The sequence below is a fragment of the Loxodonta africana genome, chromosome 10 (genome assembly GCF_030014295.1).
Source record: "Loxodonta africana isolate mLoxAfr1 chromosome 10, mLoxAfr1.hap2, whole genome shotgun sequence".
Lineage (NCBI taxonomy): Eukaryota > Metazoa > Chordata > Mammalia > Proboscidea > Elephantidae > Loxodonta > Loxodonta africana.
Window position 1 is genome coordinate 80,400,704 of NC_087351.1, and position 24,312 is coordinate 80,425,015.

General features: G+C 42.1%; 1 protein-coding gene across 5 annotated transcripts in view; it reads left to right on the top strand.

Moving 5' to 3' along the window:
- The window catches only part of RAD51B (RAD51 paralog B), a 717,077-nt gene that overhangs the window by 613,289 nt on the left and 79,476 nt on the right, over positions 1–24,312 (top strand). For 2 of the 5 annotated variants that reach the window (XM_003408521.4, XM_023546293.2), the window contains exon 9: positions 23,016–23,119. The exons of 1 other annotated variant lie outside the window; for it this stretch is intronic. In XM_003408521.4, coding sequence (XP_003408569.3) covers positions 23,016–23,119 — 104 coding nt within the window. Of the gene's footprint in view, positions 1–9,128; positions 9,315–23,015; positions 23,120–24,312 lie in introns of those variants that run through there. 2 more of the 5 variants (XR_002785323.2, XM_064292629.1) reach the window with 2 other exon arrangements.

Consider the following 24,312-nt stretch of genomic DNA (forward strand, 5'->3'; position numbering starts at 1 on the left):
AAATGGAAAACCACCACTGCCGGGTACATTGGGACATTGTTCACTTGGGTATTTTGGGTTGGCAAATGAGTCCTGTATTTAGAAACCCAAAGCAAACCCTCTTTCTTTGGGGCCTTCTTATGTTGTGGAGGTTTCTTGGAATGTAGAGAGTGTCCCTGGTTAGGGCCGAGGCCCAGCTCAAGATGTTATTTGCCAATTCTTCTTTTTATGACCCTCCCAGTTTTCTCTCTCCTGATCCCTGCCCATCTCCATCTCTCTATCTCTTTAGTCCTTGGCTTTGACACCCCTTTCACATTTCCCATCTCGCAATGACTGATAAGATCCCATTTCAATGGACTGTGGATGACAAAGCCCTCCATACACAGGCAAGGATGCTATTTCAGACTTACAAGAGGAATGAAAACCAGATGGTCACAAAGGGCTGAATGAAAAATAGAACCCCTCTTTTGAAATTCCCGCTTCACTCATTATCTAAAAGCTGGAAGGGACCTTCAGGATCCCCCAATCTAAACACCTCCTTTTACCAGGAGGACACTAAGACTCAGAGGTGTCCAGACTAGTTAAGGGCATTCAAGAAGGGCCTCTCCATTTTCAGCTCATGCCCTTTCCCTCCAGCCCAGGGCCTCAATTCTGTGGACCTGTTGATTACAACACAGCCCCCAGCTAGACAATAAATACTGCCCTGTCAGCAGAACAGCTTTACTAGCTGACATAGGACATGTGCATATTTGGAGTCAGGAGGACGTCTGAGTCCTAGTTCCAGTTTTGCCTCTGCTTTGTAGGCTTAAACGAGTCACTTCTCCTTCCTTTGTCTATTTCCCCTATTGGTAAGGAGAAGATAATGAACCTCGCTACCTATCAGGCTCACATGAGTGTTACAAAGAATAATGAGGTGATATTTGTAAAGCGCTTTGAGCTGCTGGGAAAGACGAGGGGGTGAACTCAGCAGAAAGCATTATTAGCTGGAAGCACTTATCCATTGAGCAGTTTAACAATAGTGGAGAGTAAGAATACTCAGAAATGAATTCCAGGGTCTAGCCCTGCTTTGAATTTAGGAGGAGGATTAGTGGGGAGCTAATAGGTATTTCACTTCTCCAATTTCTTTAGTACACCATCAAACTAGGAAAGGTAATTACATTCTTCTTGTCAGATTCAGCCTGGAGTTTCAATTGGGATGTCAAAGTGGGGTTGTCTTCTATTCTCAGACTGAGGCTGTGTTATGTTGTGATTGTGAAAGCCTTAGGCATCTTCTATCCGCCAGGGTAATTTCACTTAGGAGCTATACAAAGTAATTTCTATGCAATGGCTGGGCTGCTGTTTATAAGGTTGATTAGTGGAACTTCTAAGTCTAAAGCGCCTTGGTAGCAATTTGGACGAAGCAGGGAAATAAAAGGAGGGCCTTTATCATGGTTGATCTTTTTTCACTACGTTCCATGGGAATTTTCTTAGTAACTCAGATGTATGTACAGTACAAAGTGTGGGCCTCGGTTGCCATTGTAGCATCTCCTTTCACGTGGAAATGGAGGTTTAGCTCCAGGTAAATGTGAACTCGCTAGGTCACTAAGTATATTTAGAGCCCCCTTACTCCCACAGAGGATTGGATGAGAGACATTTATGGGGTCCTGAGATGTTGGGAATATTTCCAAATGATTGTTCTGTGAGGGAATCTGTTTCCCCAAGCCTGCATTCCACTTTTTCATGACCTGAGCCATGGGTTCAGGTCTCTTGAGTGAATCATCAGAACTGGAGAAATGTTTTGAGCTCGCACAGCTCTCTGTGGACAGACTGCCCAGTGACCCAGGAAGAATGTGACTCCCTCCTTAGTGGGCAGAAGCAGGGCTGAATGTTATCATCATCCTCTCAAGGGTATAGGGAGAGGTCACGAGGCCTCTGAAACGATAAGTTCCTTGATCAAAGTTATATTAAGGAAATCACACTGATTACATCTTTGCCCCTGAAGTTTAGGAGCCTCTTCGTGATCGATGCTTCTGCAAACTTTCCCCCTCTTTAGCCATTCTCTGTGCCTTCATCTACAGGTCTGGTTGTCTGGCTTTCCCCTCCTAGGACACCTCCATCATCTGGCCAGAGGTTTCTGTACCAGCGATGCTTTGTAACAATGACGTGTGAGTCTCTAATAACAGTCCTCTACTGTGATGCACTGCAGGAAAGGAGCCCACACGCAGGCCCCCTCAGGGTGCCCATAGCAGTCACACACAAGGACACACTGCACGCCAGAGGCCCCCTGAGCCTCCTCATCTGCTGCACCTGGCAGGCCCCACTTTGAATTCTGCACCTCTTTGGGCTCTGACTCAGGGCTCTGAGACTGACTCCTGGACTCCTCAGCAAAGCACTCCCTGCCCTGAGACTCCATGAAATAATATAGAATTTACTTGGCAGTGTTTGCGGACCTTTTTCCAAGACCCAGATTTCTTGTTTATTGTCATTTGAATGTCTCAATTCTCTAAAAGCACTTAGAATAGTTTCTTCATCCCTCCTCCCCATACTCCCAAAGCATGCGTTTTAACCCAGCCATGTCTCCCCCAGTGTGTGCTCTGGAGGATGCCGGGACTCTGGGCCCAGCTCTTGTCCTGTCCTGGCAGGGCCAGGAGAGAAAGCTGTAGAAGCCCGCATGCTGCCTTTGCCGCCCACTGTCATTTTTCTCTGGAGGCCACAGCTGCTTGCACCCCCCTCCCTCTGGCCTGCTTTTTCTCAGCGAGCATCAGTGCCAGTGCCCCAGTGAGCCGCTGGGAACAGAGGTCTGTCCCCTGCACTGGCCTCGGCTCCCCACACCAGAACATTCAGGCATCAATGGGAAACAGCAAGACCTGTCAGCATCGCCCCTTTCTTCGGAGCTTTGAGGGCCACATTCTCCACGGCCATCTGTTCCCTTTCACCTCTCTGGACAATGTTGCTTTTTAAAGCCAGCGATTTTTCCTCCTTTATCCCCTCCACTCCCGCCTCCCCTTCTTCTGCACTCCCACCCTTGCCCCCTCTCATCTCTCTCTTTTCCCAACCCTGTGAAGTTAGCCTCCCTTGAGATAAATCTTCCCCTTCCTGCTCACAAAGCTGTTGTGCAACCACTATGGATTTTAGCGTTTCTATTTCTTTCTTTTATTGAAGTGAGAGTTTGCTACTTTTAAAGTTTGTGATTGTCTTGAAGATATTCTTTTGATAGGGATGGGAAGGGGGAGGATAGGAAAACTTTTTAGTCATGAAAACAGAAAATACAGAATAATTAGTTTTAGGTTCCTGCTGGCAGACGTTTTCCTCTTTAAAGAAGGAGCCCTCCCTTTCTTTCCCTTACTGACCCATTTAAGGAGATTTTTGGACCCTGGAGTTCTTTCCACCATTTAGTTTATAACTATGGCTGTTGTTACTGCTGCAGTGTTGTTGTCATTGTTGTTTTTATCATTAGTTTACAGCTAGGGCTGATGAAGCAGTTCTAGAGTTCCCTTTTTACTTGAACCAAGCTGTATATAATTATAGAGGTAACTGGATTCAGGCAAGGAGTCCTGGATATCTTCTAGGTGAAGCAATAAGCCCTGAGGCTCAAGGACTATATGTGCCAGGGTGTTTGTACCAGTAGTCACCTGTGACTAAGTGTGTGACCTTGGACAAGTCACTTTTCCTTAGGAACAATGATGATAAAATCTTTTATTAAAAAAAAAAAAAAACTTAAAACCTAACTCTTCAATTTGTACCATCGCTTTATTTCATAAACAAGACGAGTCTGTGGTAGTGTCATAAAAACTCTATGGGCCATCCTTGGTTAAGGATGTTATAATAATCCATTGTTGGGGTCTAACTCCCTGCTGATGTGAAAAGTATCTAGAACAGGAACTCCCAGCCCTGGCTGTCTGTCAGAATCATAGGTAAGGCTGAAGAATAGGCTCCGGAGCCAGACTGCCACGGTTTGAATCCTGTGGCTACCACTTACTAGCAATATGGCTGTGGGTAAATTATTTAACCTTTCTGTGCTTTCGTTTTACCATCTGTAAAATGGGGGCAATAATAGTATCTAATTCATGTTGTTGAGATGATTAAAAGAACTTTATCATTAAAAACAGAGCAGTTCCTGGCATGTAATAGGTGCTCCATAAATGTTAGCTGTGACTGTTATTCCCCTTCCTGTCCCATAACCACATTACAAATGAAGAAAATGGGCTAACTGACAACCTGCAGACCTCTTCTGACTGCATCACATTTGCCTTCTGCTGCTTTATGTTTTCAATAGAGTTAACACTGATTAAATGAACAGTAGAATTATCATTGAAATTATAGACATAATTAGCATAGCAATTCTATTGAGAAAACTCATAAGTTATAGAAATATCCTAAGATATTAAAAAAAAAAAAAAAGGCACATAATCATGCACTTCTGGCAAAGAAAGTGAGCCAGATGTAGAGATTATAGTCATCGAAGGAAGGCCAGTCATGATTTTGGCAACTGGGATTATTTTACATATTTTCTGTTGGAAATCTACAGAACCTGGAGATTTATTTTTCTTTGGTATCAGCTTCTAGATACCCATCCTATGGCCAAGAGTTGCCTAACAATAGGGAGAAGACGTTATTAAAATGTGCTTTCCTCAGAAGGCACAAATGACTCTGAATAAAAAATAGAATCTTACAATTTAAAGAGACGAAGAAAACAAGTGGGGAGTTTGGGAAGTGGGGAGGGGGGCTCCATGAGTTTTACCTCCCAGAGAGGGAGATAAGTGTCAGTTTTACAATATTTTCTAAACGGCCAAATGGAGCCAACAACAGACGAAATGACTAGTCAGAATGCTGCTTTCAAATCCTGGCTCTGCCACTCGCCAGAAGACCTTGAGCAAATCACTTATTCTCTCTGTGGCTCATCTTCGTTCTCTGGAAAATTGGTATGATAGTGGGACCTCCCTCATGGAGATAATATATGTAAGGTATTTAGCCTAGCCTGGAACATACTAAATATCCCAAAATGTTACTTCTTAATTCTTTATCATATTGTCTTATATCAACTGAGGCCTGAGATTAGGGACAAGTTACATCAAATCAGTGATCTTGATCGCTTTCCTGATGTTGGTCATTTTCAGTAAACCCATAGTTCTCTCCCATTTCTGGATAAATGGTGTCCTCAAGGAAGAAGGAAATTGCTTTGCCCAAGAATTCATATTTTGCAGATGTGTACTGACTGCTGCTGCCATCAAAACCAGTTCCCCCCATTAAAATAACTCTGTTAGCGTCAGCACATTTTGTTCATCAGTTCCCTCTCCCACCATGAGGCGATGGCCTGAAAGTACTTGACTGCACCCGTGGGGATTGGGACACTATTGTAACAGAACACTTGAGGAAGTTAAAGCAAGGTCACCTCCATTGCCTAAGATCCCCCACAGGCTGGCAATCTGCACATTGTCCAGATCTTGCAACTTGGGACCACAAGGCCACTACACCCTCTCTAATGCCTGTCACAGTGGAGTTCTCCTTCCTCTTGTGACCCCGATTTGTTGTACAGCTTATGTTGACATGATGGATGGCTATGGGGACATCCCTCCTATGTGTGCGTGAGTCTGTGTTTGCACACACCACAAAAAGCGAGAAGTGCAGTAGTAGCTTCTCCGGCCTTGAATCAGCAAGCCCAGCGCCAGATGTGAAGAAAACACAAGCTGAACTGAAGGAACTCAGCAGCCAAAGTGAATTCAGCACAATGGGAAAATGAAAACCTTTGGGGTTCTCTTCTAAAACTCAGGGTGCCGAGGAGACTAGGACTGCCTACACTGAACTATTTAACATCTTACTTTTCCCCCCTGCCCCGCCCTGAGCCTTCAGGGGCAACAGACACATGTGATGCCAGCATTCCATTCCGTCCTACACATGAAAATACCCTGAGTCCTATCACGATCATTCTGCTTCCCAAAGGGGCGAATGAGATGGGGTGGGAGGAAAGCAGAGCAATAAATCTCCCCACTGTGGGCAAGCCGATAATTAAAATCACTCTCCACAACAATGTGCCAGAAGGGAGGCGGCTGGGACAGTGGAAAGTCATAGAAGGCCTGGGCCAGCTCTGCCTCTGACTGGGTGGGTTTCAGTGGTCAAGTCACTTCTTTGTCAATAAAATGAGAATGATGATAATACATTGTGGGACCAGGAAAAGCAATTTAAGTTGAATCCATTAGATGCACTTTAAGTACTCTGGAATTTTTCAAACACTTCCAGGCTTCTCGCTCCTGCTCCATTTTTATTCTTTCAACTCCCTTATACTTGCACTCTGGAAACCCTGGTGGCGTAGTGGTTAAGAGCTACAGCTGCTAACCAAAATGTGGGCAGGTCGAATCTGCCAGGCACCCCTTGGAAACCCTATGGGGCAGCTGTGCTCTGTCCTATAGGGTCGACAGCAATGAGTTTGATTTTTTGTTTTTATACTTGCACTAAGTTCCTATTCTCCCTGTGGAAACAAAGAGGAGCTTGAACACTGAAGGCTGAGTCTAGAAGAAATGCGGGTCAAGGAGCATGACTGAGGCAGGACCCTAATGAGGGTCTTGGCCTGAGAGGGACCCACCCCACCACCAGTCCTGGCCTGTTTCATGCCGAAGGCTGTCAGCTGCCCCTCCTCCACCAAGCCTTTCTGAATTAGTGTTTTGGGTGGTTCCTCTGACAACAACTCCAATTAGATGAATTATGGCATTTCTAAAGATCGTTTACATCTCTCTTCTTCTTAGGAAGTAGGGTAGGGGATAATGTCAGCAGATAGGAGTCTTAAAAAAATGAGCCAAAAGGCATTTTCTAGACCCATGGCTTCCAAGATGAAAAGAATGCAGAGCCACACCACAAGATACTAGGTAATTGTCTAACGAGAATGTGTTCATGAGAGTACATGGACCGTCCATGGAGTCTGAGAAGCCTACAATTACAAGCACAACAGGAAGTATCTAACGAAAAATCTTCTCAAATTTTTAAGTTGTGCATAAGAATCGCCTGGGAGAAAACCAAAACCAAATCCATTGTGATTTCAATTCAAAGCAACCCTATAGGACAGATTAGAACTGCCCCATAAGATTCCTGGGCGCCATCCTCAAAGATTCTGATTCATTAGGTTTGGGCGTGGGGCCCAGGTTTCTACATTTTTAGAAGCTAACCAGGTGGATCTGATGCCTAGACCATACATTTGAAACAATGCCCTAATAGTTTCTCCGGAGAGCCAATCCCATGTCCTGATGTCAGCAACTCTGATCATCTCTCAGGGTGGGCCAACCTACATCTTTACACTTTTTTTTAATTTTTTTAGCAAGCTCTAAACCAGAAACCAAACCCACTGCCATCAAGTCGATTCTGACTCATAGTGACCGTAGAGGGCAGAGTCGAACTGCTGCCCCATAGGGTTTCCAAGGAGTGCTTGGTGGATTCAAACTGCTGACTTTTTGGTTAGTAGCTGTAGCTCTTAACCACTACGCCACCAGGGTTTCCTTGACAATTTCAAGCTAGAGTAAAGTAAAACAAACTCTCCAACCCTTTACCTAGATTGTTAACATTTTGCCACATTTGCTTTCTCTCTCTCTCGTGGTATTGTTACCAATTTAATTTTAATAATAATATTATTAATTTTCTATTATTGCTATCTTTGCCAAATGATTTGAGAGTAAGTTGTAAACATCATGACCCTTAGTCCCCAAAACATTAGCATTTATGTCCTAAGAACAAGAATGACAATAACCACAGTACAGTCATCTCACTCAGGAAATTTAGTACTAATGTACTACTGCCATGTAATATACCAACCACATTCACATTTCCCAGGTGCTCCAACAGTGCGTTCCATAGCTTTTTTTTTTTTTTCTGATCCAGAATTCAATCCAAGATTAGGCATTGCATTTAGTTGAAAAGTCTTTGTGTCTTAAGCCACTGATGTTTTCAAAAAATATTTTCCTTCAAGAACATATATCCTGGCCCTAACCCATGGCAACCCCACACACAACAGAACAAAGTCATATCCAGTCCTGCACCATCCCCATGATCTGTTGAAGGTCAGACCGTTGTGATCCATAGGGTTTTCACTGGCTAATTTTCAGAAGTAGATCTCCAGGCCTTTCTTCCTAGTCTGTCTTAGCCTGGAAGCTCCACTGAAACCTGTTCAGCATCATAACAAGCAAGCCTCCACTGACAGAGGGGTGGTGGCTGCACATGAGGTGCACTGGTCAGGAATCAAACCCTGGTCTCCCGCATGGAAGGTGAGAATTCTACCACTGAACCACACTGCCCTCTGAAGCCCCTTATCCTCCTAATTTTTCTTCATAGCATTCACCACCACCTAACCTGGGAGCCCCCTAAGGGGAGGGACAATGTCTGTTCTGTTCTCTGTTGTATCTCCTATGTCTAGAACAATGCCTGGCATTCCATAAGCTCTCAATAAATGTTTCTTGAATGAATGAACTAAAAAAAAAAAAGAATATATATGCTGATAAACTGCAGCATCTCTTTTCCCTGCTGTCTTTATTGCTTAAAAGAGCCAGTGATCCAGTGTGAACCTAAAGCAAGAGCAAACTTACCCAGATCCAACTCTGCCTCCACCAAGGCCTTGGGAGCCTTGCCTCCCTGTACTGGTTTTGCCTTGTGAGTTGATTTACCAGAGGCAAACAATATGACTGTTACCAGTGCCAGAGTAGTTGCCTTCAAATCACTTCCAACTCATGGCAACCCCTTGTCTGTTGGAGTAGAACTGTGCTCCATAGAGTTTTCAATGCTGATTTTTTGGAAGTAAATCTCCAGGCCTTTCTTCCCAGGTGCCTCTGGGTCAACTTGAACTGCCAACTTTTCAGTTAGCAGTCAAGCACATTAACTGTTTGCACCCTCCAGGGACTCTACGTCACTGTTAGTGTGCCCCTTTTCGTCCCAGTCAAGTAAGTTGTCACCTGGCTTACTCGATGCCCAGACTAATTCCTTGAATATGTAATACTCCCAAATATCGTACCACTATAGTTTAAATCTCCTGGAGGACAAGTTACTGGTAAAGGATATGCCCATTTTTACCCTTCCCCGCTCTCTCCAAGGGCAGTTGACTGACCGGATGTACATCTGAGGGTGATTTTATTCCAGCAGCCAGGGCCACGTGCAATCCAAGGTCAGAATAGGCAGCTATGTTTCTTCTTCCTCAGCCAACATCACCTGAAACAAATACCAAATGTGTCAAAAAAAATGAGATGATGACTGTGGACCCACAAGATTTAATAGATAGAATATGGCTCTGGTACTCCCTTGCTGCCTCAAATTCTACCACGGGAACAGAAATGCAAAGCTCATCCCAAGAGGAATTCACAGTAAAAAGAGAACACATTGTGGAGGTAATGTGTGCATTTTAGGTATGCATCTTCCTGGCTTATGTTGGATGAAGGCTAAATTCACAAAGAAAATGCCTCAGTTTTTTTTTTTAAGTAGTCGGATTTTTGTTTTGTTTTTTTATAAATATTTACTTAAGGGTGGTGAGTGTTTCTGTACTGAGTAAAATTTTAAATTATTTTTAGTTAAAGAATTCTTTGCCAAGGGTCAGGAGACCTAGCTATAGGTTACCATTTAGGATGGGTTTTTAATTTTGTTTTTAATAATATTTTATTGTGTTTTAGGTGAAAGTTTACACAGCAAATTAGGTTCCTCTTTAACAATTTTTATACATATTGTTCCGTGCTACAATTTTCTTCCCTTCCCCTCCTTGCCTTCTCATCTGTGCTTTTGGGCAACTGTTGACCATTTGGTCCCATATAGTTAATTATTTAAGGGAGCACATTACTCACGGGTGATACTGTTTGTTTTATAAGCCAGTCTATTATCTGGATACAAGATGACCTGCAGAAATAGTTTCAATTCCAAGTTCAAAGGATATCTTAGGGAGATAGTTTCAGGGGTTCTTCTAATCTTTATTGGTCCAGTAGGTCCGGTCTTTTTAAGGAATTTCAGTTTTGTTCTATATTTTTCTCCCATTCTATCCAGGACCTTCCTTTCTGTCTCTGGTCAGAATGGTCGTTAGTGGTAACTGGGCACCATCTAATTTTTCTGGTCTCAGGTCTGAAGAGGTTTTAGTTTGTGTGGGCTGTTAGTCCCATGGACTAGTTTCTTTTTTGAGCTTTGATTTCCTTCATTCTCTTTTGCTCCACGTGAGTAGAGACCAATAACTGTATCTTAGATGGCTGCTCACAAGCATTTAAGACCCCAGACGTTACTCACCAAACTTGGATGTAGAACATTATCTTTGTGAGCCATGTTACGCCTATTGGCTAAGTTTTATCTGAGACTATGTCCCAAGCTTTTTGACCCAGTAAACCAATCCCGCGAGTTGTTTGCTTATGTCTAGGAAGCTTCGATAACTGTGCCCCCTATGTGGTTTGAATGTTTTGTTTTTGTGTGTGTGTGTGTTTTAGGTGACAGCTCAAGTTAATTTGTCATACAAAAATTTACACACATATTTTTATGTGACATTAGTTGCAGTCCGCACAATGTGATAGCACACTCCCCCTTTCCACCCCAGGTTTCTTGTGTCCATTCAACCACTTCCTGTTCCTTCCGGCCTTCTCATCCCACCTCTGGACAGAAGCCGTCCATTTGCTCTCATGTATCTAATTGAACTAAGGAGCACACTTCTCACGAGTTTTATTTTTTATTTTATAGTCCAGTCTAAGTTTTGTCTGAAGAGTGGGCTTCGGGTATAGTTTTAGTTCAGGGTTAACAGAGCACCCAGGGGCCGTAGTTGAATGTTTTGTTTTTAATAGAAAGTTGTTGTTAGTTGCCATCCAGTCAATTCTGACTCATGGCAACCCCACATGTGCAGAGTAGAACTGCTCCATAGAGTTTTCAAGGCTATGACCTTTCTGAAGCAGATTGCCAGGCCTGTCTTCTGAGCCACCTATGAGTGGGTTTGAGCCACCAACCTTTTGGTGAGTAGTTGAGTGCTTAAGCATTTGTGCCATCCAGGGACTCCTAATAGATGGTCACAGGAGGAAAGCTAATTAGAGGAAGGGTTCAAGGGGCTGTCCTCCTGGGGCACCTAGGGAGCTGAGCTGGGTGGGAGAGATTGTTTCTTTCTTCTGAGATATTCTACTTATGCTCTTCTCAAGCTTGCTGTTGTTTTGCTAGCTATATTTGAGGACCTTGATGATTGTCACTGCAAATACAGGGGAGAAGTCCTATTAGTATCCCCTTCAGAACTGTTTGGCTGGCAAGTGGGATGATTTCCAAACTGACCATTTTCTTGTAAAATGATTCTGATTCTGATTCTGATTCAGTGTCCTAATTCTGGACACTTCCTACATAGTATCTCTGTACGGTGATCATACATCTTGGTTTGCCTGGAAGAGTCCCAGATTACCCCTGTTATCCAAATATAATTGCCCCCTTTTCATTCTCAAAAGTGTCCTGTTTGGATGATAACTTATATGACCACTCAAAGACTCTGAAAACTTATAGTATTTTCTCCCCATGCAAAAGCAAATAAAGTTGGTTTGAGGGATTTGGACTGGTGCATACCAGTCTTTATCCTGGTGATTAGCTAACCCTGTTTCCACCTTCTATGGAAAATTAATCCATCTCTAACTCTTGCATTCCAAAGGATCTGATTGCCCTACTTTTTCCTCTCTTCTGCTTTTCTTACCTTTCTTGGTACATGTTTTAGTAAGATTTAGATCAGCCTTGGTGTGTTGTGAAAGTAAAGACTCTGGGCGGCGTTCATTCCATTCCTCTCTAGTCAAGAGCCATTGGGAATGAAAGATTTCCTCTTTATCAAAGTGAAGCAGCCTTATACTTTGCCATGCCAAATGCCTTCCTCCGTGGGCAGGTGCTAGTGGGTGAGGCAGTTATTGCATGGTTTTATGCCTTACGTTCTTTATTTGTAAACCTGAAAGAAACCTAATAGCTTTGAAGTATTTTGAGAATCACAGAGACCAGAAGATTATAAATAACATTTTTTTTTTTCCCCTCATCTAAAATGGCAGCACAAATTCTGCGGTTACTTAATAGATAACGTGTGGTCCCTGGGCCATTTGCAGCTGACGGGTTTTTTCCAGTGTTCTATTTATAGAGCTAGTTCAGAAATATCACTCTGTTGGAACTTGACCTACAGACCATTGTCAATTTTAGAGACCTGAGGAAGTAGATTGCACATCAAATACAGCTGGTTCATAGGTTCAGTTAGTGAACCACAAGCCCCCAAGGAAGTTAATTTTGTTGGAGGATAGATGTCTGAACATACCCCAATCTCTTTTATATGATACCTTTGCCCTGTGGCCTCCTGGGGCTTCTAGGTCATCTTGAATCCTTTTTCTAGAAAGAGCTTAACCTACACAGTTTTCCACCCTCTTCAACTTTGGTTGCTGGAATTCTGGCCTTCTGCATTTAATAGAACAAGAGCTGATGATCCACCAACAAAAGTAGCTTAGGCTACTCTGGGAAACTTGGGAGAAAGCAGATCTAGACTTATCACCCACTTCATCTTTCTCTTGGGAGTAACCAAGATTTTCAGTCACTTCCCCAGTTCAAATGGATGACCCAACAAAAAACATATGCTGAAGCTCAGCAACTTCCATGGGCCTGGTTTTAAACAGAAGAAACTGAACTAATGGATGAGAATTTTCTTGTAATCCCTACCGTCACACTCAGCCTCCCATCTTTAAGCTTCATATGAAGTTGTATTTGCTAGGATTTGGCCATTGAAAAGGTGTTAGTGGGTAGAATAGACTGAGAAAATCCCAGAACTGGAGAGAAATCTGCTATCAGGAAAATGACTACATGTCTGCACTCTTTTCAGGCTCAAATGGGTGCCGGGTAAGGCACAGCAATTCAAAGATAATACGATGAGTAGAGCATTCTTGAACTTCCTGGAAAAAGTGAGGTCCAGAATGAGGAACTAATTTGTTGTCATCCAAATACCACAGACTCAAAAGTTTTTAGATCAAGCAGCAACTTTTGAGATCATTTTAAACAACTCCTTCTTGTCACGGATGAGGAGAACTGAGCTCAAAGAGGTGCTGTAAGTGGCCCACCTGGTTATTTCTGAGGCCTAGTCTGATGTTCTTTGTTACACCACTCTCCTTCTCCCAGCTGGTCTCATTAAAAGCCCACAGCCATGTCAGAAATAGAACTCCAGGGTCCTGCTTCCCAGCCAGCAGCTGACCATATGCCATCATGCATTATATAGATCATGTTTTAGGATGTGAGGATAAGAGACAAGAAAGAGATTGTTAGTTCCAATGGTAACATCCCTTCTCTTTTCATGAACTTATATCAGTCCAGATATCATTTGTAGGCATTTTAATTCCATTTTTTTGTTTTGTTGTTTTTAATTTCCTTTCTCTAGTCTTAATAAATTGTTTTTCTCTGAAGGAAAAGGAGGGACTGAATATCCAGCCTCCTAGGCCATGAACTTTTCCTTCCCCACTGTTCCTATTCTGGGAGTCACTGCTTTATTTTCACTTTTTTTTTTTTTTAACATGGAAAGTGTATTCTTTTAAGGTTGACCCTTTTGCTACAGGGCAACCACTTTTCTGTTATGTACCGGAGATTCAGTTTGACTTTCCAGAAATGCTTAGCACAGGAGTCATAAATTGCGATGTTTTCAGAGAAGGAGCTTTCTTATTGAAGGCTCCTTCTAAATACTGACACAGGTTGGTACCAGAGGCCCGTACCTTTTTCAAAATCAAGGCTACATAGCAACCTGTTTTCCTCCTCCAGTCTGATTGCACAGGGAGAAAGCCTCTTGCCTTGTAAGAAATTTGTCTTCATAAGCAACTCTTACTTCAAAGCAGTGTGGAATTGGATCCAAAAGATAGTAGTCATGAAAGATATTCCAGAATCCTAAGTCCTGTTGTTTTAACCACTTCGCTACTGAGCTTCGCTACCTTGCTTCATCATTAACCAAAAATCAAACCTACTGCTGTCGAGTCAATTCCAACTCATAGCAATCCTATAGGACAGAGTAGAACTGCCACATAGGGTTTCCAAGAAGCGACTGGTGGATTCAAACTGCCAATCTTTTGGCTAGCAGCCAAACACTTAACCACTGTGCCACCAGGGCTTCATCATTAGCAGGATAAAATAATGTGGAAGATGATTAAACTTCCTTTCACCCTAGAATTTCATCTTCAGCGTTTGATCATCATTATTCTTGTCATTTATATGTATCAAGTATCTTCATCTAAGGGTCACAAAGAACCTCTGTTTGCCTGGAGCCAAGAATTATTATTCACATTTTACAGATGGGTAAGCAATCATAGAAAAAAACATGCTTTAACTTACCTAAAAGAGCCCCTGAGAAAACGGGCAATGAATGTTCCCACAGTCTTTTTTAGAGACACCTGACTTCATTGTAAATAAATTAGATTTATTCTATGTAGCTTACCCAGATACTTCTATAGGCTCAATCCTATAATAACGAAAAATCTCTGGATAATGAAAATATTTTCAAAGACCAGTTCATTTATTTAATATTTCATTTGTATTGAAATCAACCAAATTCCAGTGCGAAGAAGTCATACATCCTTGGCAGGTCTAAGTATCATACTCATAACAAAGGAGAGAGAGAAGGAAAGAGTGCCCCATTTTTTTAGAACTTCTGCTTAAAATGAGCATAGACAAGATTCACTTATCTATTTCCTGTCCAATTAGGTCATTGGGCAGGAAATCACCTTTTCAGAAAAGCCAGTAAGCAGATTCCTCCTACCTTAAGATTTCCCATAAACAATGCTAATAATGATCACTTATACCAGCCCTCTCATAGGAATACTTGAAAGTCAAAATACATAAGAGACCACTGAGTTTTCTAGTTGAAAATGAAGTTATAGTAGCTAACAACTTTCCCACTTCCCTCTCTCTCAGTTCTCTGTCAAGAGATCCCACCACCCATAACCACCATTCAATTATGTTCCAATGTTTTTCTATATTTGAGGCCCTATTAAGTGAAATAGCTTTCTAGTCCTGACCAGATTTATAAGCCTCCTAAGAAGGGTCAGTTCCAGGCCTTCTGGCTTGTGCAAATCCAGCTGCTGGGCCAGTTGAGTGAGGTTAAATAACTCGCCAAGCCAGGGCACGCACTTTACCTTTCTGGAAACATCTTGGCCTGGGTTATCACAGTACATCAGGACAGAGGAAGCTGAGCATGGAGCTTGAGTGACAAGCAGAGTCCAGATAAGTGATAAGATATTTGTGATACACCTCTGTCAGTGTCTGCCCAGAGATGGGCTTTAAGCCCCTCAGGCACTTCTTATGGGCCCCCTCTGGGCTGGTAGGGTAGCAGACTATTTTACTACAGAGATGTGAAGAGCCTGGAGAAGGTTAATTGGAGTAGTATTTAAGTCTCAATCTGATTTCAAACCCAACTATGTGGCCTTGGGAGAGTTACTTAATCTCTCATAGCCTCAGCCTGTCAATAGGGACGATAATACTGTTTTTCATAGCATTGTTGTGAGGATCAAAAAGATGTAACTGAGATACAGAGCTCAAACAAAATGCAAGCCCTCCCTGTGTAAAGAAAGGGCTCACACAATGCCTAGTATGTAAAAACCAAACCCATTGTCATCAAGTGGAATCCTACTCATAGTGACCCTATAGGACATAGTAGAGCTGCCCCATAGGGCTTCCGAGGCTGTAAATCTTTACAGAGGCAGATTGCCACATCTCTCCCTCAAAGTGGCTGGTGGGTTTGAACTGCCAACCTTTGAGCACGTAACCACTGCACCACCAGGGCTCCTTGCCAAGTATATAGTAAAAAATATATATATTATATTTATTATTAAATATATTTAATAATAAATATATTAGCATATCCTACTTCAAAAATATTGCCTTTATTACCATTAACTTTCAAGGCCTTGCTGTTATTACTCTTGTGGTGGTTTAATGTTGGGGAGCACTCCTGAAAATATATCTCCTCCAGCTTGCTCACCCAGGGCTCACATTGGAAATTTTCCTTGGTCATTTGCAATCATGCCCTTTAGTTAGGACCCATGCTTACCAGTCTAGAAAACAGACAAGTAAGTGTATGGCACTTTTTGTACACTGTTCTCACTGGTTTAGGGACATGGAGTTCTTTAAAAATAGTCTCTACCGGCCAGATGTGGCTCTGACCTCTGAAAACACCCTCTGTCTTCCTTAGACCTGGGAAGCGCCTACAATTTTATTACCAAAAATAAATTTCATTAAGTGCTTAACTGATTAGCAGCTCCTAGTTATGCACATGTACTTTTCTTTGGCAGGCTCTGAAGCTCAGTCTCACTTCGTCTTATCACTTAGCAAGCATCTAAGCAGCTAGCTCCTAGAGTTGGCTTGGAAGACGTAAACCGTTTAGTCTTAACTTTTTTTTTAAGCAAAATATGATTAGGAATGCAAATCCACTAAAACAAGTACATAGCATGGTTCAAAGTTCAGTAGAAACAACTTGTTAACTATTTATTTAATCAATAGTTATTAAGCATCCACTGTGTCTTAGACCCTATGTTAAGTGATTCACATATGCTAGCATAAATCATATATGGGTTCTGCCCTCTGATAACATACATTAGGATAATGAGAAAAACACACAAATAATATACCACAGGCTGAAACATGATGGTAATATGGGAGAGTGAAAAAAAGTACACCCTCTCCTCACTTATCGACTTGGTTAGGTTCCAAAGACCAGGTTATTATGTGAAATCAGTGTTATGCAAAAATGGAGGATGACCACATCAGACCACAAAATGAAGTGTGACTACATCATTACATAACTGCCAAACCACTAAGAATCATGGCCCAGCCAAGTTGACACATAACCTTAACCATCAAAGCCAGTGTTACTCTTGCCTCACACCTCGGCATTTATTACTGCCAGATGTACATTGTTAATGGGCAAAATAGTTGGATAATAGATTTTTCAATATTGTAAATGGGAAATGTCAGATAGCAAGATAATTGATAAGTGAGGAGAAGATGTATTATGGAAATTTAGAGAAGGAAGATATTATTTCCATGATAACCAAGGAAGTCATCACGTAGGAGGTAGCAATGAATCCTTCGGACATGTAGATGTAGAGACATTCCAGGTATGGAGGGGACATGAGGAATAAGTGATTAAATTGGAGTAAAGACTTTATGAAATGAAATGGAGGAAAGAAGTGTGGAAAGGCAGGTTGAGCATAGTCTGGAAGAGCCTTGAATGCCAGTCTTACAAATTTGGAACTCTTTGAGCCATTGAAAGTTTTTGAGCAGGCTGGTCGTAAGTGGCAGGGTAGCATATTTGGGTGTGTGCTTGGGGGCCGTTGATCACACAGCAGAATAGGAGATGGGTTTTAATAAGTAGGAACTTACAGCAGCATGGAGACAAGTTAGAAAGCTGTAACAGTCACCCCTAGGTGAAAATTAATGTGGGTCTGATCCAAGGTCAGGGTAGGTGGAATAGAGGCCAGGGAATGGATATAGAAGAGACTTTAAAGTTAAATCAAATCGGACTTCACAACCCATTGGAAGTGAAGGAGCATGAGAGAAGGAGAAATAAAAAATGGAACTGAGGTTTCAAACCAGATTAACTGGGAGGTCAAAGAAAGGGACAGAGAAGGAGGAGCACGTTCACATGGAAAGATGTGAGCCTGATCAGAAGGTATTGAATTTATGATGCTAAAATTCATGATGTCGGGCTTTTTTTTTTTTTAGGCTTGCAGCTCCTGAGTTTGTAAATGGAGGACAGGTGCTAAGGGAAGTGCGAGGCTGAGACCAAGGCTTAGAGTCATCCCGTAGGGGTATTGTCCTCATCAACAGCCACGCCATGCCACATGGAGCAAATGTTACAAGCCTGGTGGGCAATGATTCAGATCTAGCCCACAAGCATATTTATTTGTGTGTGTGTTTTAAACTTTTTTTTTAGTATCAGATTGTGCTTAAATATTGATCTCTGAATTCTCTTTTAAAAACCAAATGATCAAGCTAACTATGGTGCCACATGGCAGCAACAGCTGAAGCTGAACAGGGCTGCTCCCCATAAGACTGCAGGTGAATTCTCCAACTGACCACAGTCCCGCTACTCCCATCATCTCCTAACACATAAAATTAAAAGTCAGTTGCTAAATCTATAGAGACAGAAAGTAAATTAGTGATTGCCTAGAATTGGGTGGGGAGGTGGGGGGAGGCTGCTGGGGAGGGAAGTTGGGCGCTGTCAGCTAAGGAGTACAGGGCTTATTTGCTGGGGAGGGAAGTTGGGCGCCGTCAGCTAAGGAGTACAGGGCTTCTTTATGGAGTGACGAAAATGTTCTAGAATTCATTGTGGTGATGGTTGACGAACTCTGTGAATATACTAAAAGCCATTAGACTGTATACTTTAAATGGGTGAATTGTATGGTATGTGAATTATCTCAATAAAGCTGGTTTTAAAAAATGAAAAAAAAAAAAAAACCCCAGTCAGTGCTATTGCCCTTGCAATGCTGGTTTTCTTGTAGCAGAAAATATTCTCCCTAAATGTGTCTCTATCAAAAAGGAGGAAATGAAAGTAGACTGAGAGAGTCAGGTATTTCAAGAAATATGAAAAAGAATACATCTCTTTGTGATAATTAAGAATTTTCTGCATGTTCATATGTAAATGCATGGCCTCTTTATTAATGTATGTGACATTCTTAGCCACTGAAGGCCTTTGGGTATAAAGAAACAAACACACAGAAATCTGGTCATGGCCAGCTCCCTGACTTCCACCCCAAGCTATGAAGAGAAGAGAGGGAGAACAAAGGCAGAGAAAGGAAGAAGTGCTCAAACTGTAAAAGGAGAAGTAGAAGCCAGTATCCTGGACGCCAAGGGAGGGAGAAGCTTTATCAAATGCTGTTGAGGGGCTGAGGAGGATAAGAACAGAGACAAAGTGAAGAGGTCATGGGAGACCATCTAGTAAGAGGGCTTAGAGTGATGAGACCAGAGGGAGATGCAGAGGAAGATGCTGACGTGTCCAGAATACACTGTTCACAAGTTAGTATTTTATTCTCAGGCACGGAGGGATAGTGAAGGATTTTGGGGGGGGGCGGGGGAGAAAGGACTGTAACACGATCATATCAGCACAGTCTAGGGGTTTTTTTTATATTAATTTATGTATGTTTTAAATTGTGTGCATGATGACCCAAGGTCACCCCAAATTTAATTCTTTTTGATACTAAATTTCCCTCCAATCTAAAGTCCTCAGGCTTGTTAAGGCCCCAGTTGTTGATTTCCACCTAATTCATCCCCCATACCTGCTTCAACCAGGAATAATGTATGGTTGGTGTTGTCTATCCCAGGGGTTTTCAACCTCTGCACTACTGACTTTTTTTTTATTATTATTGTGCTTTAAGTGGAAGTTTACAAATCCGGTCAGTCTCTCATACAAAAATTTACATACACCTTGCCATACACTCCTAATTGTTCTCCCTCTAATGAGATATCACAGTTCTTCCCTTCACTCTCTCTCCTTGTGTCCATTCAGGTAGCTTCTGGCTCCCTCTGCCCTCTCATCTCCCCTCCAGACAGGAGATGCCAACATAGTCTCATGTGTCCACTTGATCCAAGAAGCTGGTTCTTCACCAGCATCATTTTCTATCCCCTATTCCAGTCCAATCCCTGACTGAAGAGTTAGATTTGGGAATGGTTCCTGTCTTGGGCTAACAGGAGGTCTGAGGACCATGGCCTCCGGGGTCCCTCCAGTCCCAGTCTGACCATTAAGTCTGTACTTTTTACAAGAATTTAGGGTCTGCATCCCACTGCTCTCCTGCTCCCTCAGGGTTTCTCTGTTGAGTTCCCTGTTAGGGCAGTCATCGGTTGTGGCCGGGCACCGTCTAGCTCTTCTGGTCTCAGGCTGATGTAGTCTCTGGTTTATGTGGTCCTTTCTGTCTCTTAAGGTCACAGTTACCTTGTGTCTTTGGTGTTCTTCATTCTTCCTTGCCCTAGGTGGGTTGAGACCAATTGATGCATCTTAGATGGCCGCTTGTTAGCTTTTAAGACCCCAGACGCCACTCTCCAAAGTGGGATGCAGAATGTTTTCTTAATAGATTTTATTATGCCAATTGACTTAGATGTCTCCTGAAACCATGGTCCTCAAACCCCCGCCCCTGCTACGCTGGCCTTTGAAGCGTTGAGTTTATTCAGGAAACTTCGTTGCTTTTGGTTTAGTCCATTTGTGTTGACCTCTCCTGTATTGTGTATTGTCTTTCCCTTCACCTAAAATGAAACTTAACTACTACCTAATTAGTGAGTACCCCTCTTCCTCCCTCCCTCCCTCCCTCCCCCCTCTTGTAACCATCAAAGAATATTTTCTTCTCTGTTTAAACTATTTCTCCAGTTCTTATAATAGTGGTCTTATACAAAATTTGTCCTTTTCAACTGACTGATTTCACTCAGCATAATGTCTTCCAGGTTTCTCCATGTTATGAAATGTTTCATGGATTCAAAATTGTTCTTTATCGATGCATAGTATTCCATTGTGTGAATACACCATAGTTTATTTATCCATTCATCCGTCGATGGGCACCTTGGTTGCTTCCAACTTTTTGCTTTTGTAAACAGTGCTGCAGTGAACATGGGTGTGCATATATCTGTTTGTGTAAAGGCTCTTATTTCTCTAGGATATATTCCAAGGAGTGGGATTGCTGCATTGTATGGTACTTCTATTTCTAGCTTTTTAAGGAAGCGCCAAATCGATTTCCAAAGTGTACCATTTTACATTCCCACCAGCAGTGTATAAGTGTTCCAGTCTCTCTGCAGCCTCTCCAACATTTATTATTATGTGTTTTTTGGATTAATGCCAGCCTTGTTGGAGTGAGATGGAATCTCATTGTAGTTTTGATTTGCATTTCTCTAATGGCTAATGATCGTGAGCAATTCCTCATGTATCTGTTAGTGGCCTGAATGCCTTCTTTAGTGAAGCGTTTGTTCATATCCTTTGCCCATTTTTTAATTGGGTTATTTGTCTTTTTGTAGTTGAGTTTTAGCAGAATCGTGTAGATTTTAGAGATCAGGCGCCGATTGGAAATGGCATAGCTGAAAACTTTTTCCCAGTCTGTAGGTAGTCTTTCTACTCTTTTGGCGAAGTCTTTGGATGAGCATAGGTGTTCGATTTTTAGGAGATCCCAGTTGTCTGGTTTCTCTTTGGCATTTTTAGTAATGTTTTATATTTTGTTTATGCCATGTATTAGAGCTCCTAACATTGTCCCTGTTTTTTCTTCCATGATCTTTATTGTTTTATACTTTATGTTTAGGTCTTTGATCCATTTTGAGTTAGTTTTTGTACATGGTGTGAAGTATGGGGCTTGCTTCATTTTTTTGCAGATGGATTTCCAGTTATGCCAGCACCATTTGTTAAAAAGACTGTCTTTTCCGCAATTAACTGACTTCGGGCCTTTGTCAAATATCAGCTGCTTATATGTGGATGGATTTATGTCTGGATTCTCTGTTCCATTGGTCTATGTGTCTGTTGTTGTAACAGTACCAGGCTGTTTTGACTACTGTGCCAATATGATAGGTTCTAAAATCAGGTAGAGTGAGGCCTCCGACTTTGTTCTTCTTTTTCAGTAATGCTTTACTTACCTGGGGCCTCTTTCCCTTCCATATGAAGTTGGTGATTTGTTTCTCCATCTCATTAAAAAATGTTGTTGGAATTTGGATCACAATTACATTGTATCTATAGATGGCTTTTGGTAGAATAGACATTTTTACAATCTTAAGTCTTCCTATCCATGAGCAAGGTATGTTTTTCCACTTACGTAGGTCTTTTTTGATTTCTTGCAGTATACACTACTGACATTTTGAGCAAGATAATTCTTTGTTGTAGAGAATTGTCCTGTGTATTGTAGGATGTTTAGTAGCATCACTGGCCTCTACCCACTAGATGCCCAATTAGACATGACCAAAAAAATCCCCTCCAGCTGAGATATACTGAACCATGTTCATCATTAGTTATAGCACTTGGGAGCAGGAACTCAAGGCCATGCAGGGTTGGTAGCCCAGCCTGGAAAAGAGGATCAGTTCCTGCTCAACACCGAGGGTGAAATCAAATGATGAGGTGAGTGGGAAATAAATGAGAAACTCAAGGGCTCATTTGGTTTTACCTAATTAAAACTCCATCCTCTCTGTACCTTAGTCCCCCGGTTGAAAAGAGATGATATCTTGAGGGTACAAAGCAGACTAAATGACCAACTGCACACCTACCCCAAGGCTAGAATTCCTCCCATGGTCTGGGGTGAAGCTCAGAGGAGACCTCAGGATGTGCTGGTTATGCCAGTATGGGTTGGTTTCAGGAGACTTGCAGGCCTGCCTCTAAGGAGGAAGAAGAGGAGAGCAAGAATGGTTTTCCTGGTAATACTAAGAGAAATCAGTGAAGCTCTGGAGATGTAAGGTAGTATTGAACTGCAACTTTGAGTGGTCGAAGGATTCCAGATAAAGTTCATTTCAGATCTTCCCCTTTATAGGAAAGTCTTAGAAGGTAAAGGAATGTTTCTCTTGGATAAGGATGTCTAAAATAGATTAGATATGAAATGGTGAGCTCTTCCAGAATCCTTTTCTGGGTGGGGCCAGTCGGGGGGGGGGGCAGAAATTTTATATGCATATGCCACCATTTCTATAGTGATAAGGAAAATTGAGTTAAGACCCTTATCAAGCTAAAGAAGTCCTACAACTATTAAACTAAGACTGTTTCATAGCTGTCTTTTATTCTATGGAGTAGCATTATGCCTTTCCACCATGGATATGGAATGGCTTGATTTATTATTAGCAATGGCTCCAAGCTGCCTTGCCTCTTGTTGATATATAACTGTTATCTTTTAGCCCGGTGGTGGACACTTTTACTGAGGCTGGAGAAAACTCATGGTGGTTCCAATTTTTAGTCCCCTATTCCTTTTTTTTTTTCTTTCTATTCCTTAACCGCGCCCCCCCCCACCACCATCTTCTCTAACTCATCAACTTTTTGGTAATGAACCAAGCGTCCAAGTGCTCTCTGAGCAATGTGTAATGACTGGACTTCTGTCTATGTGAAATGCCATCGCAAGAAAAGGCATTCATAACTGTGGTTTTGCTTGGTTTCATTTCAGGCAGTTCTGCATCCAGCTGTGTGACAGCTGCACTAGGGAACACATGGAGTCACAGTGTGAACACCAGGCTGATTCTCCAGTACCTTGATTCAGAGAGAAGACAAGTGAGTGTTTTGACTGGGAAACTGTCAAGGTCAGAGAACAAGACCTACATAACAATCTGAGGGTTCATCTTCTGCAAGTGTTGGCCTTATTGTTCCTGGGTCAGCACTGGTAACTGGTGGGAGGGGATACCTAAAGAAACCACCATCCCAGCCTACCCCAATGGCCATGATAATAAAATGGGGAGACAAATCACACACAAGAAAAAAAATGTAAGAACAGATATCAGAGAGTTAGCATTCCCCCTGATGTTTGCAATAACTTGTAAGTAAATAAGGCCCACACCACTAGGAATCTCAAATTCTCCATCTCTAAAGGGTGAATGATCATTCTGGCTTTGCTGAGGATGAGATAATTTGTGTATGAATTAAATGTTGGTAGTTCTTTTTCTTGATATTGGTATGCTTTGAAAATCTTAGGTCACCGAAATCCTGTCAAGTGAATAATCTATTCCCCAGATACTAGATACATACTAGATACTAGTAGCTTAAGGTACTAAATGATGCCAGGGAGACCTCTAAAGGATGATGATTTTTCTCATAGTTCCCTGTTTATGGTTTCTGGTTATGGTTTCTGGTTTCTATCCTGGCCTCAAGAGAGAATTCTCCCCTTCCATTCCCAGAAAGGTTACTTTCTACTCCTTTCTTTGTCTTCTCTCCCTATCCCTATGCCACAGTCTGACTCCTCTGGTAAAATGTTTCATAATCAAGAAACTTACTTTTCCTAATGTCTAACCTCAACTTTATCCTGCTGTGTGGACTAGGTTCCATGCCCATCCTGCAAGCAGAAAGTGGAAGTAGACAGGATTATTATTCTGATTTGTTGGACAGGGCAGAACTCAGAACCAAGGTTTGCTCATTTTCTAAATATGTAACAAACCCAAGTTATTAATCAAAGAGGCATGAAATATTGTACTGGTTGTCCTGGCTGGAGGAGGCAGCTTGGATGGGGAGTCGTTGCCCTTTACCTGCATTAGGTAAATTGGCTCTTTTCCAAGGAGCCAGGAATCATCAAAAACAAACATCAGCCTTTGCCTGTTCCAGACATAACTTTCCAAGCACTCTTGGTTACAGACCAGAGGATTCTTCTTGGTTTGTTTAGGACTGTGTAAATAACATTCCAACTTGGTGATTGAGTCAGCCATGTTCTGAGAAGCTGGAGCTGCTTGCTTTCATTTAGAGAAACATTCTTGAGT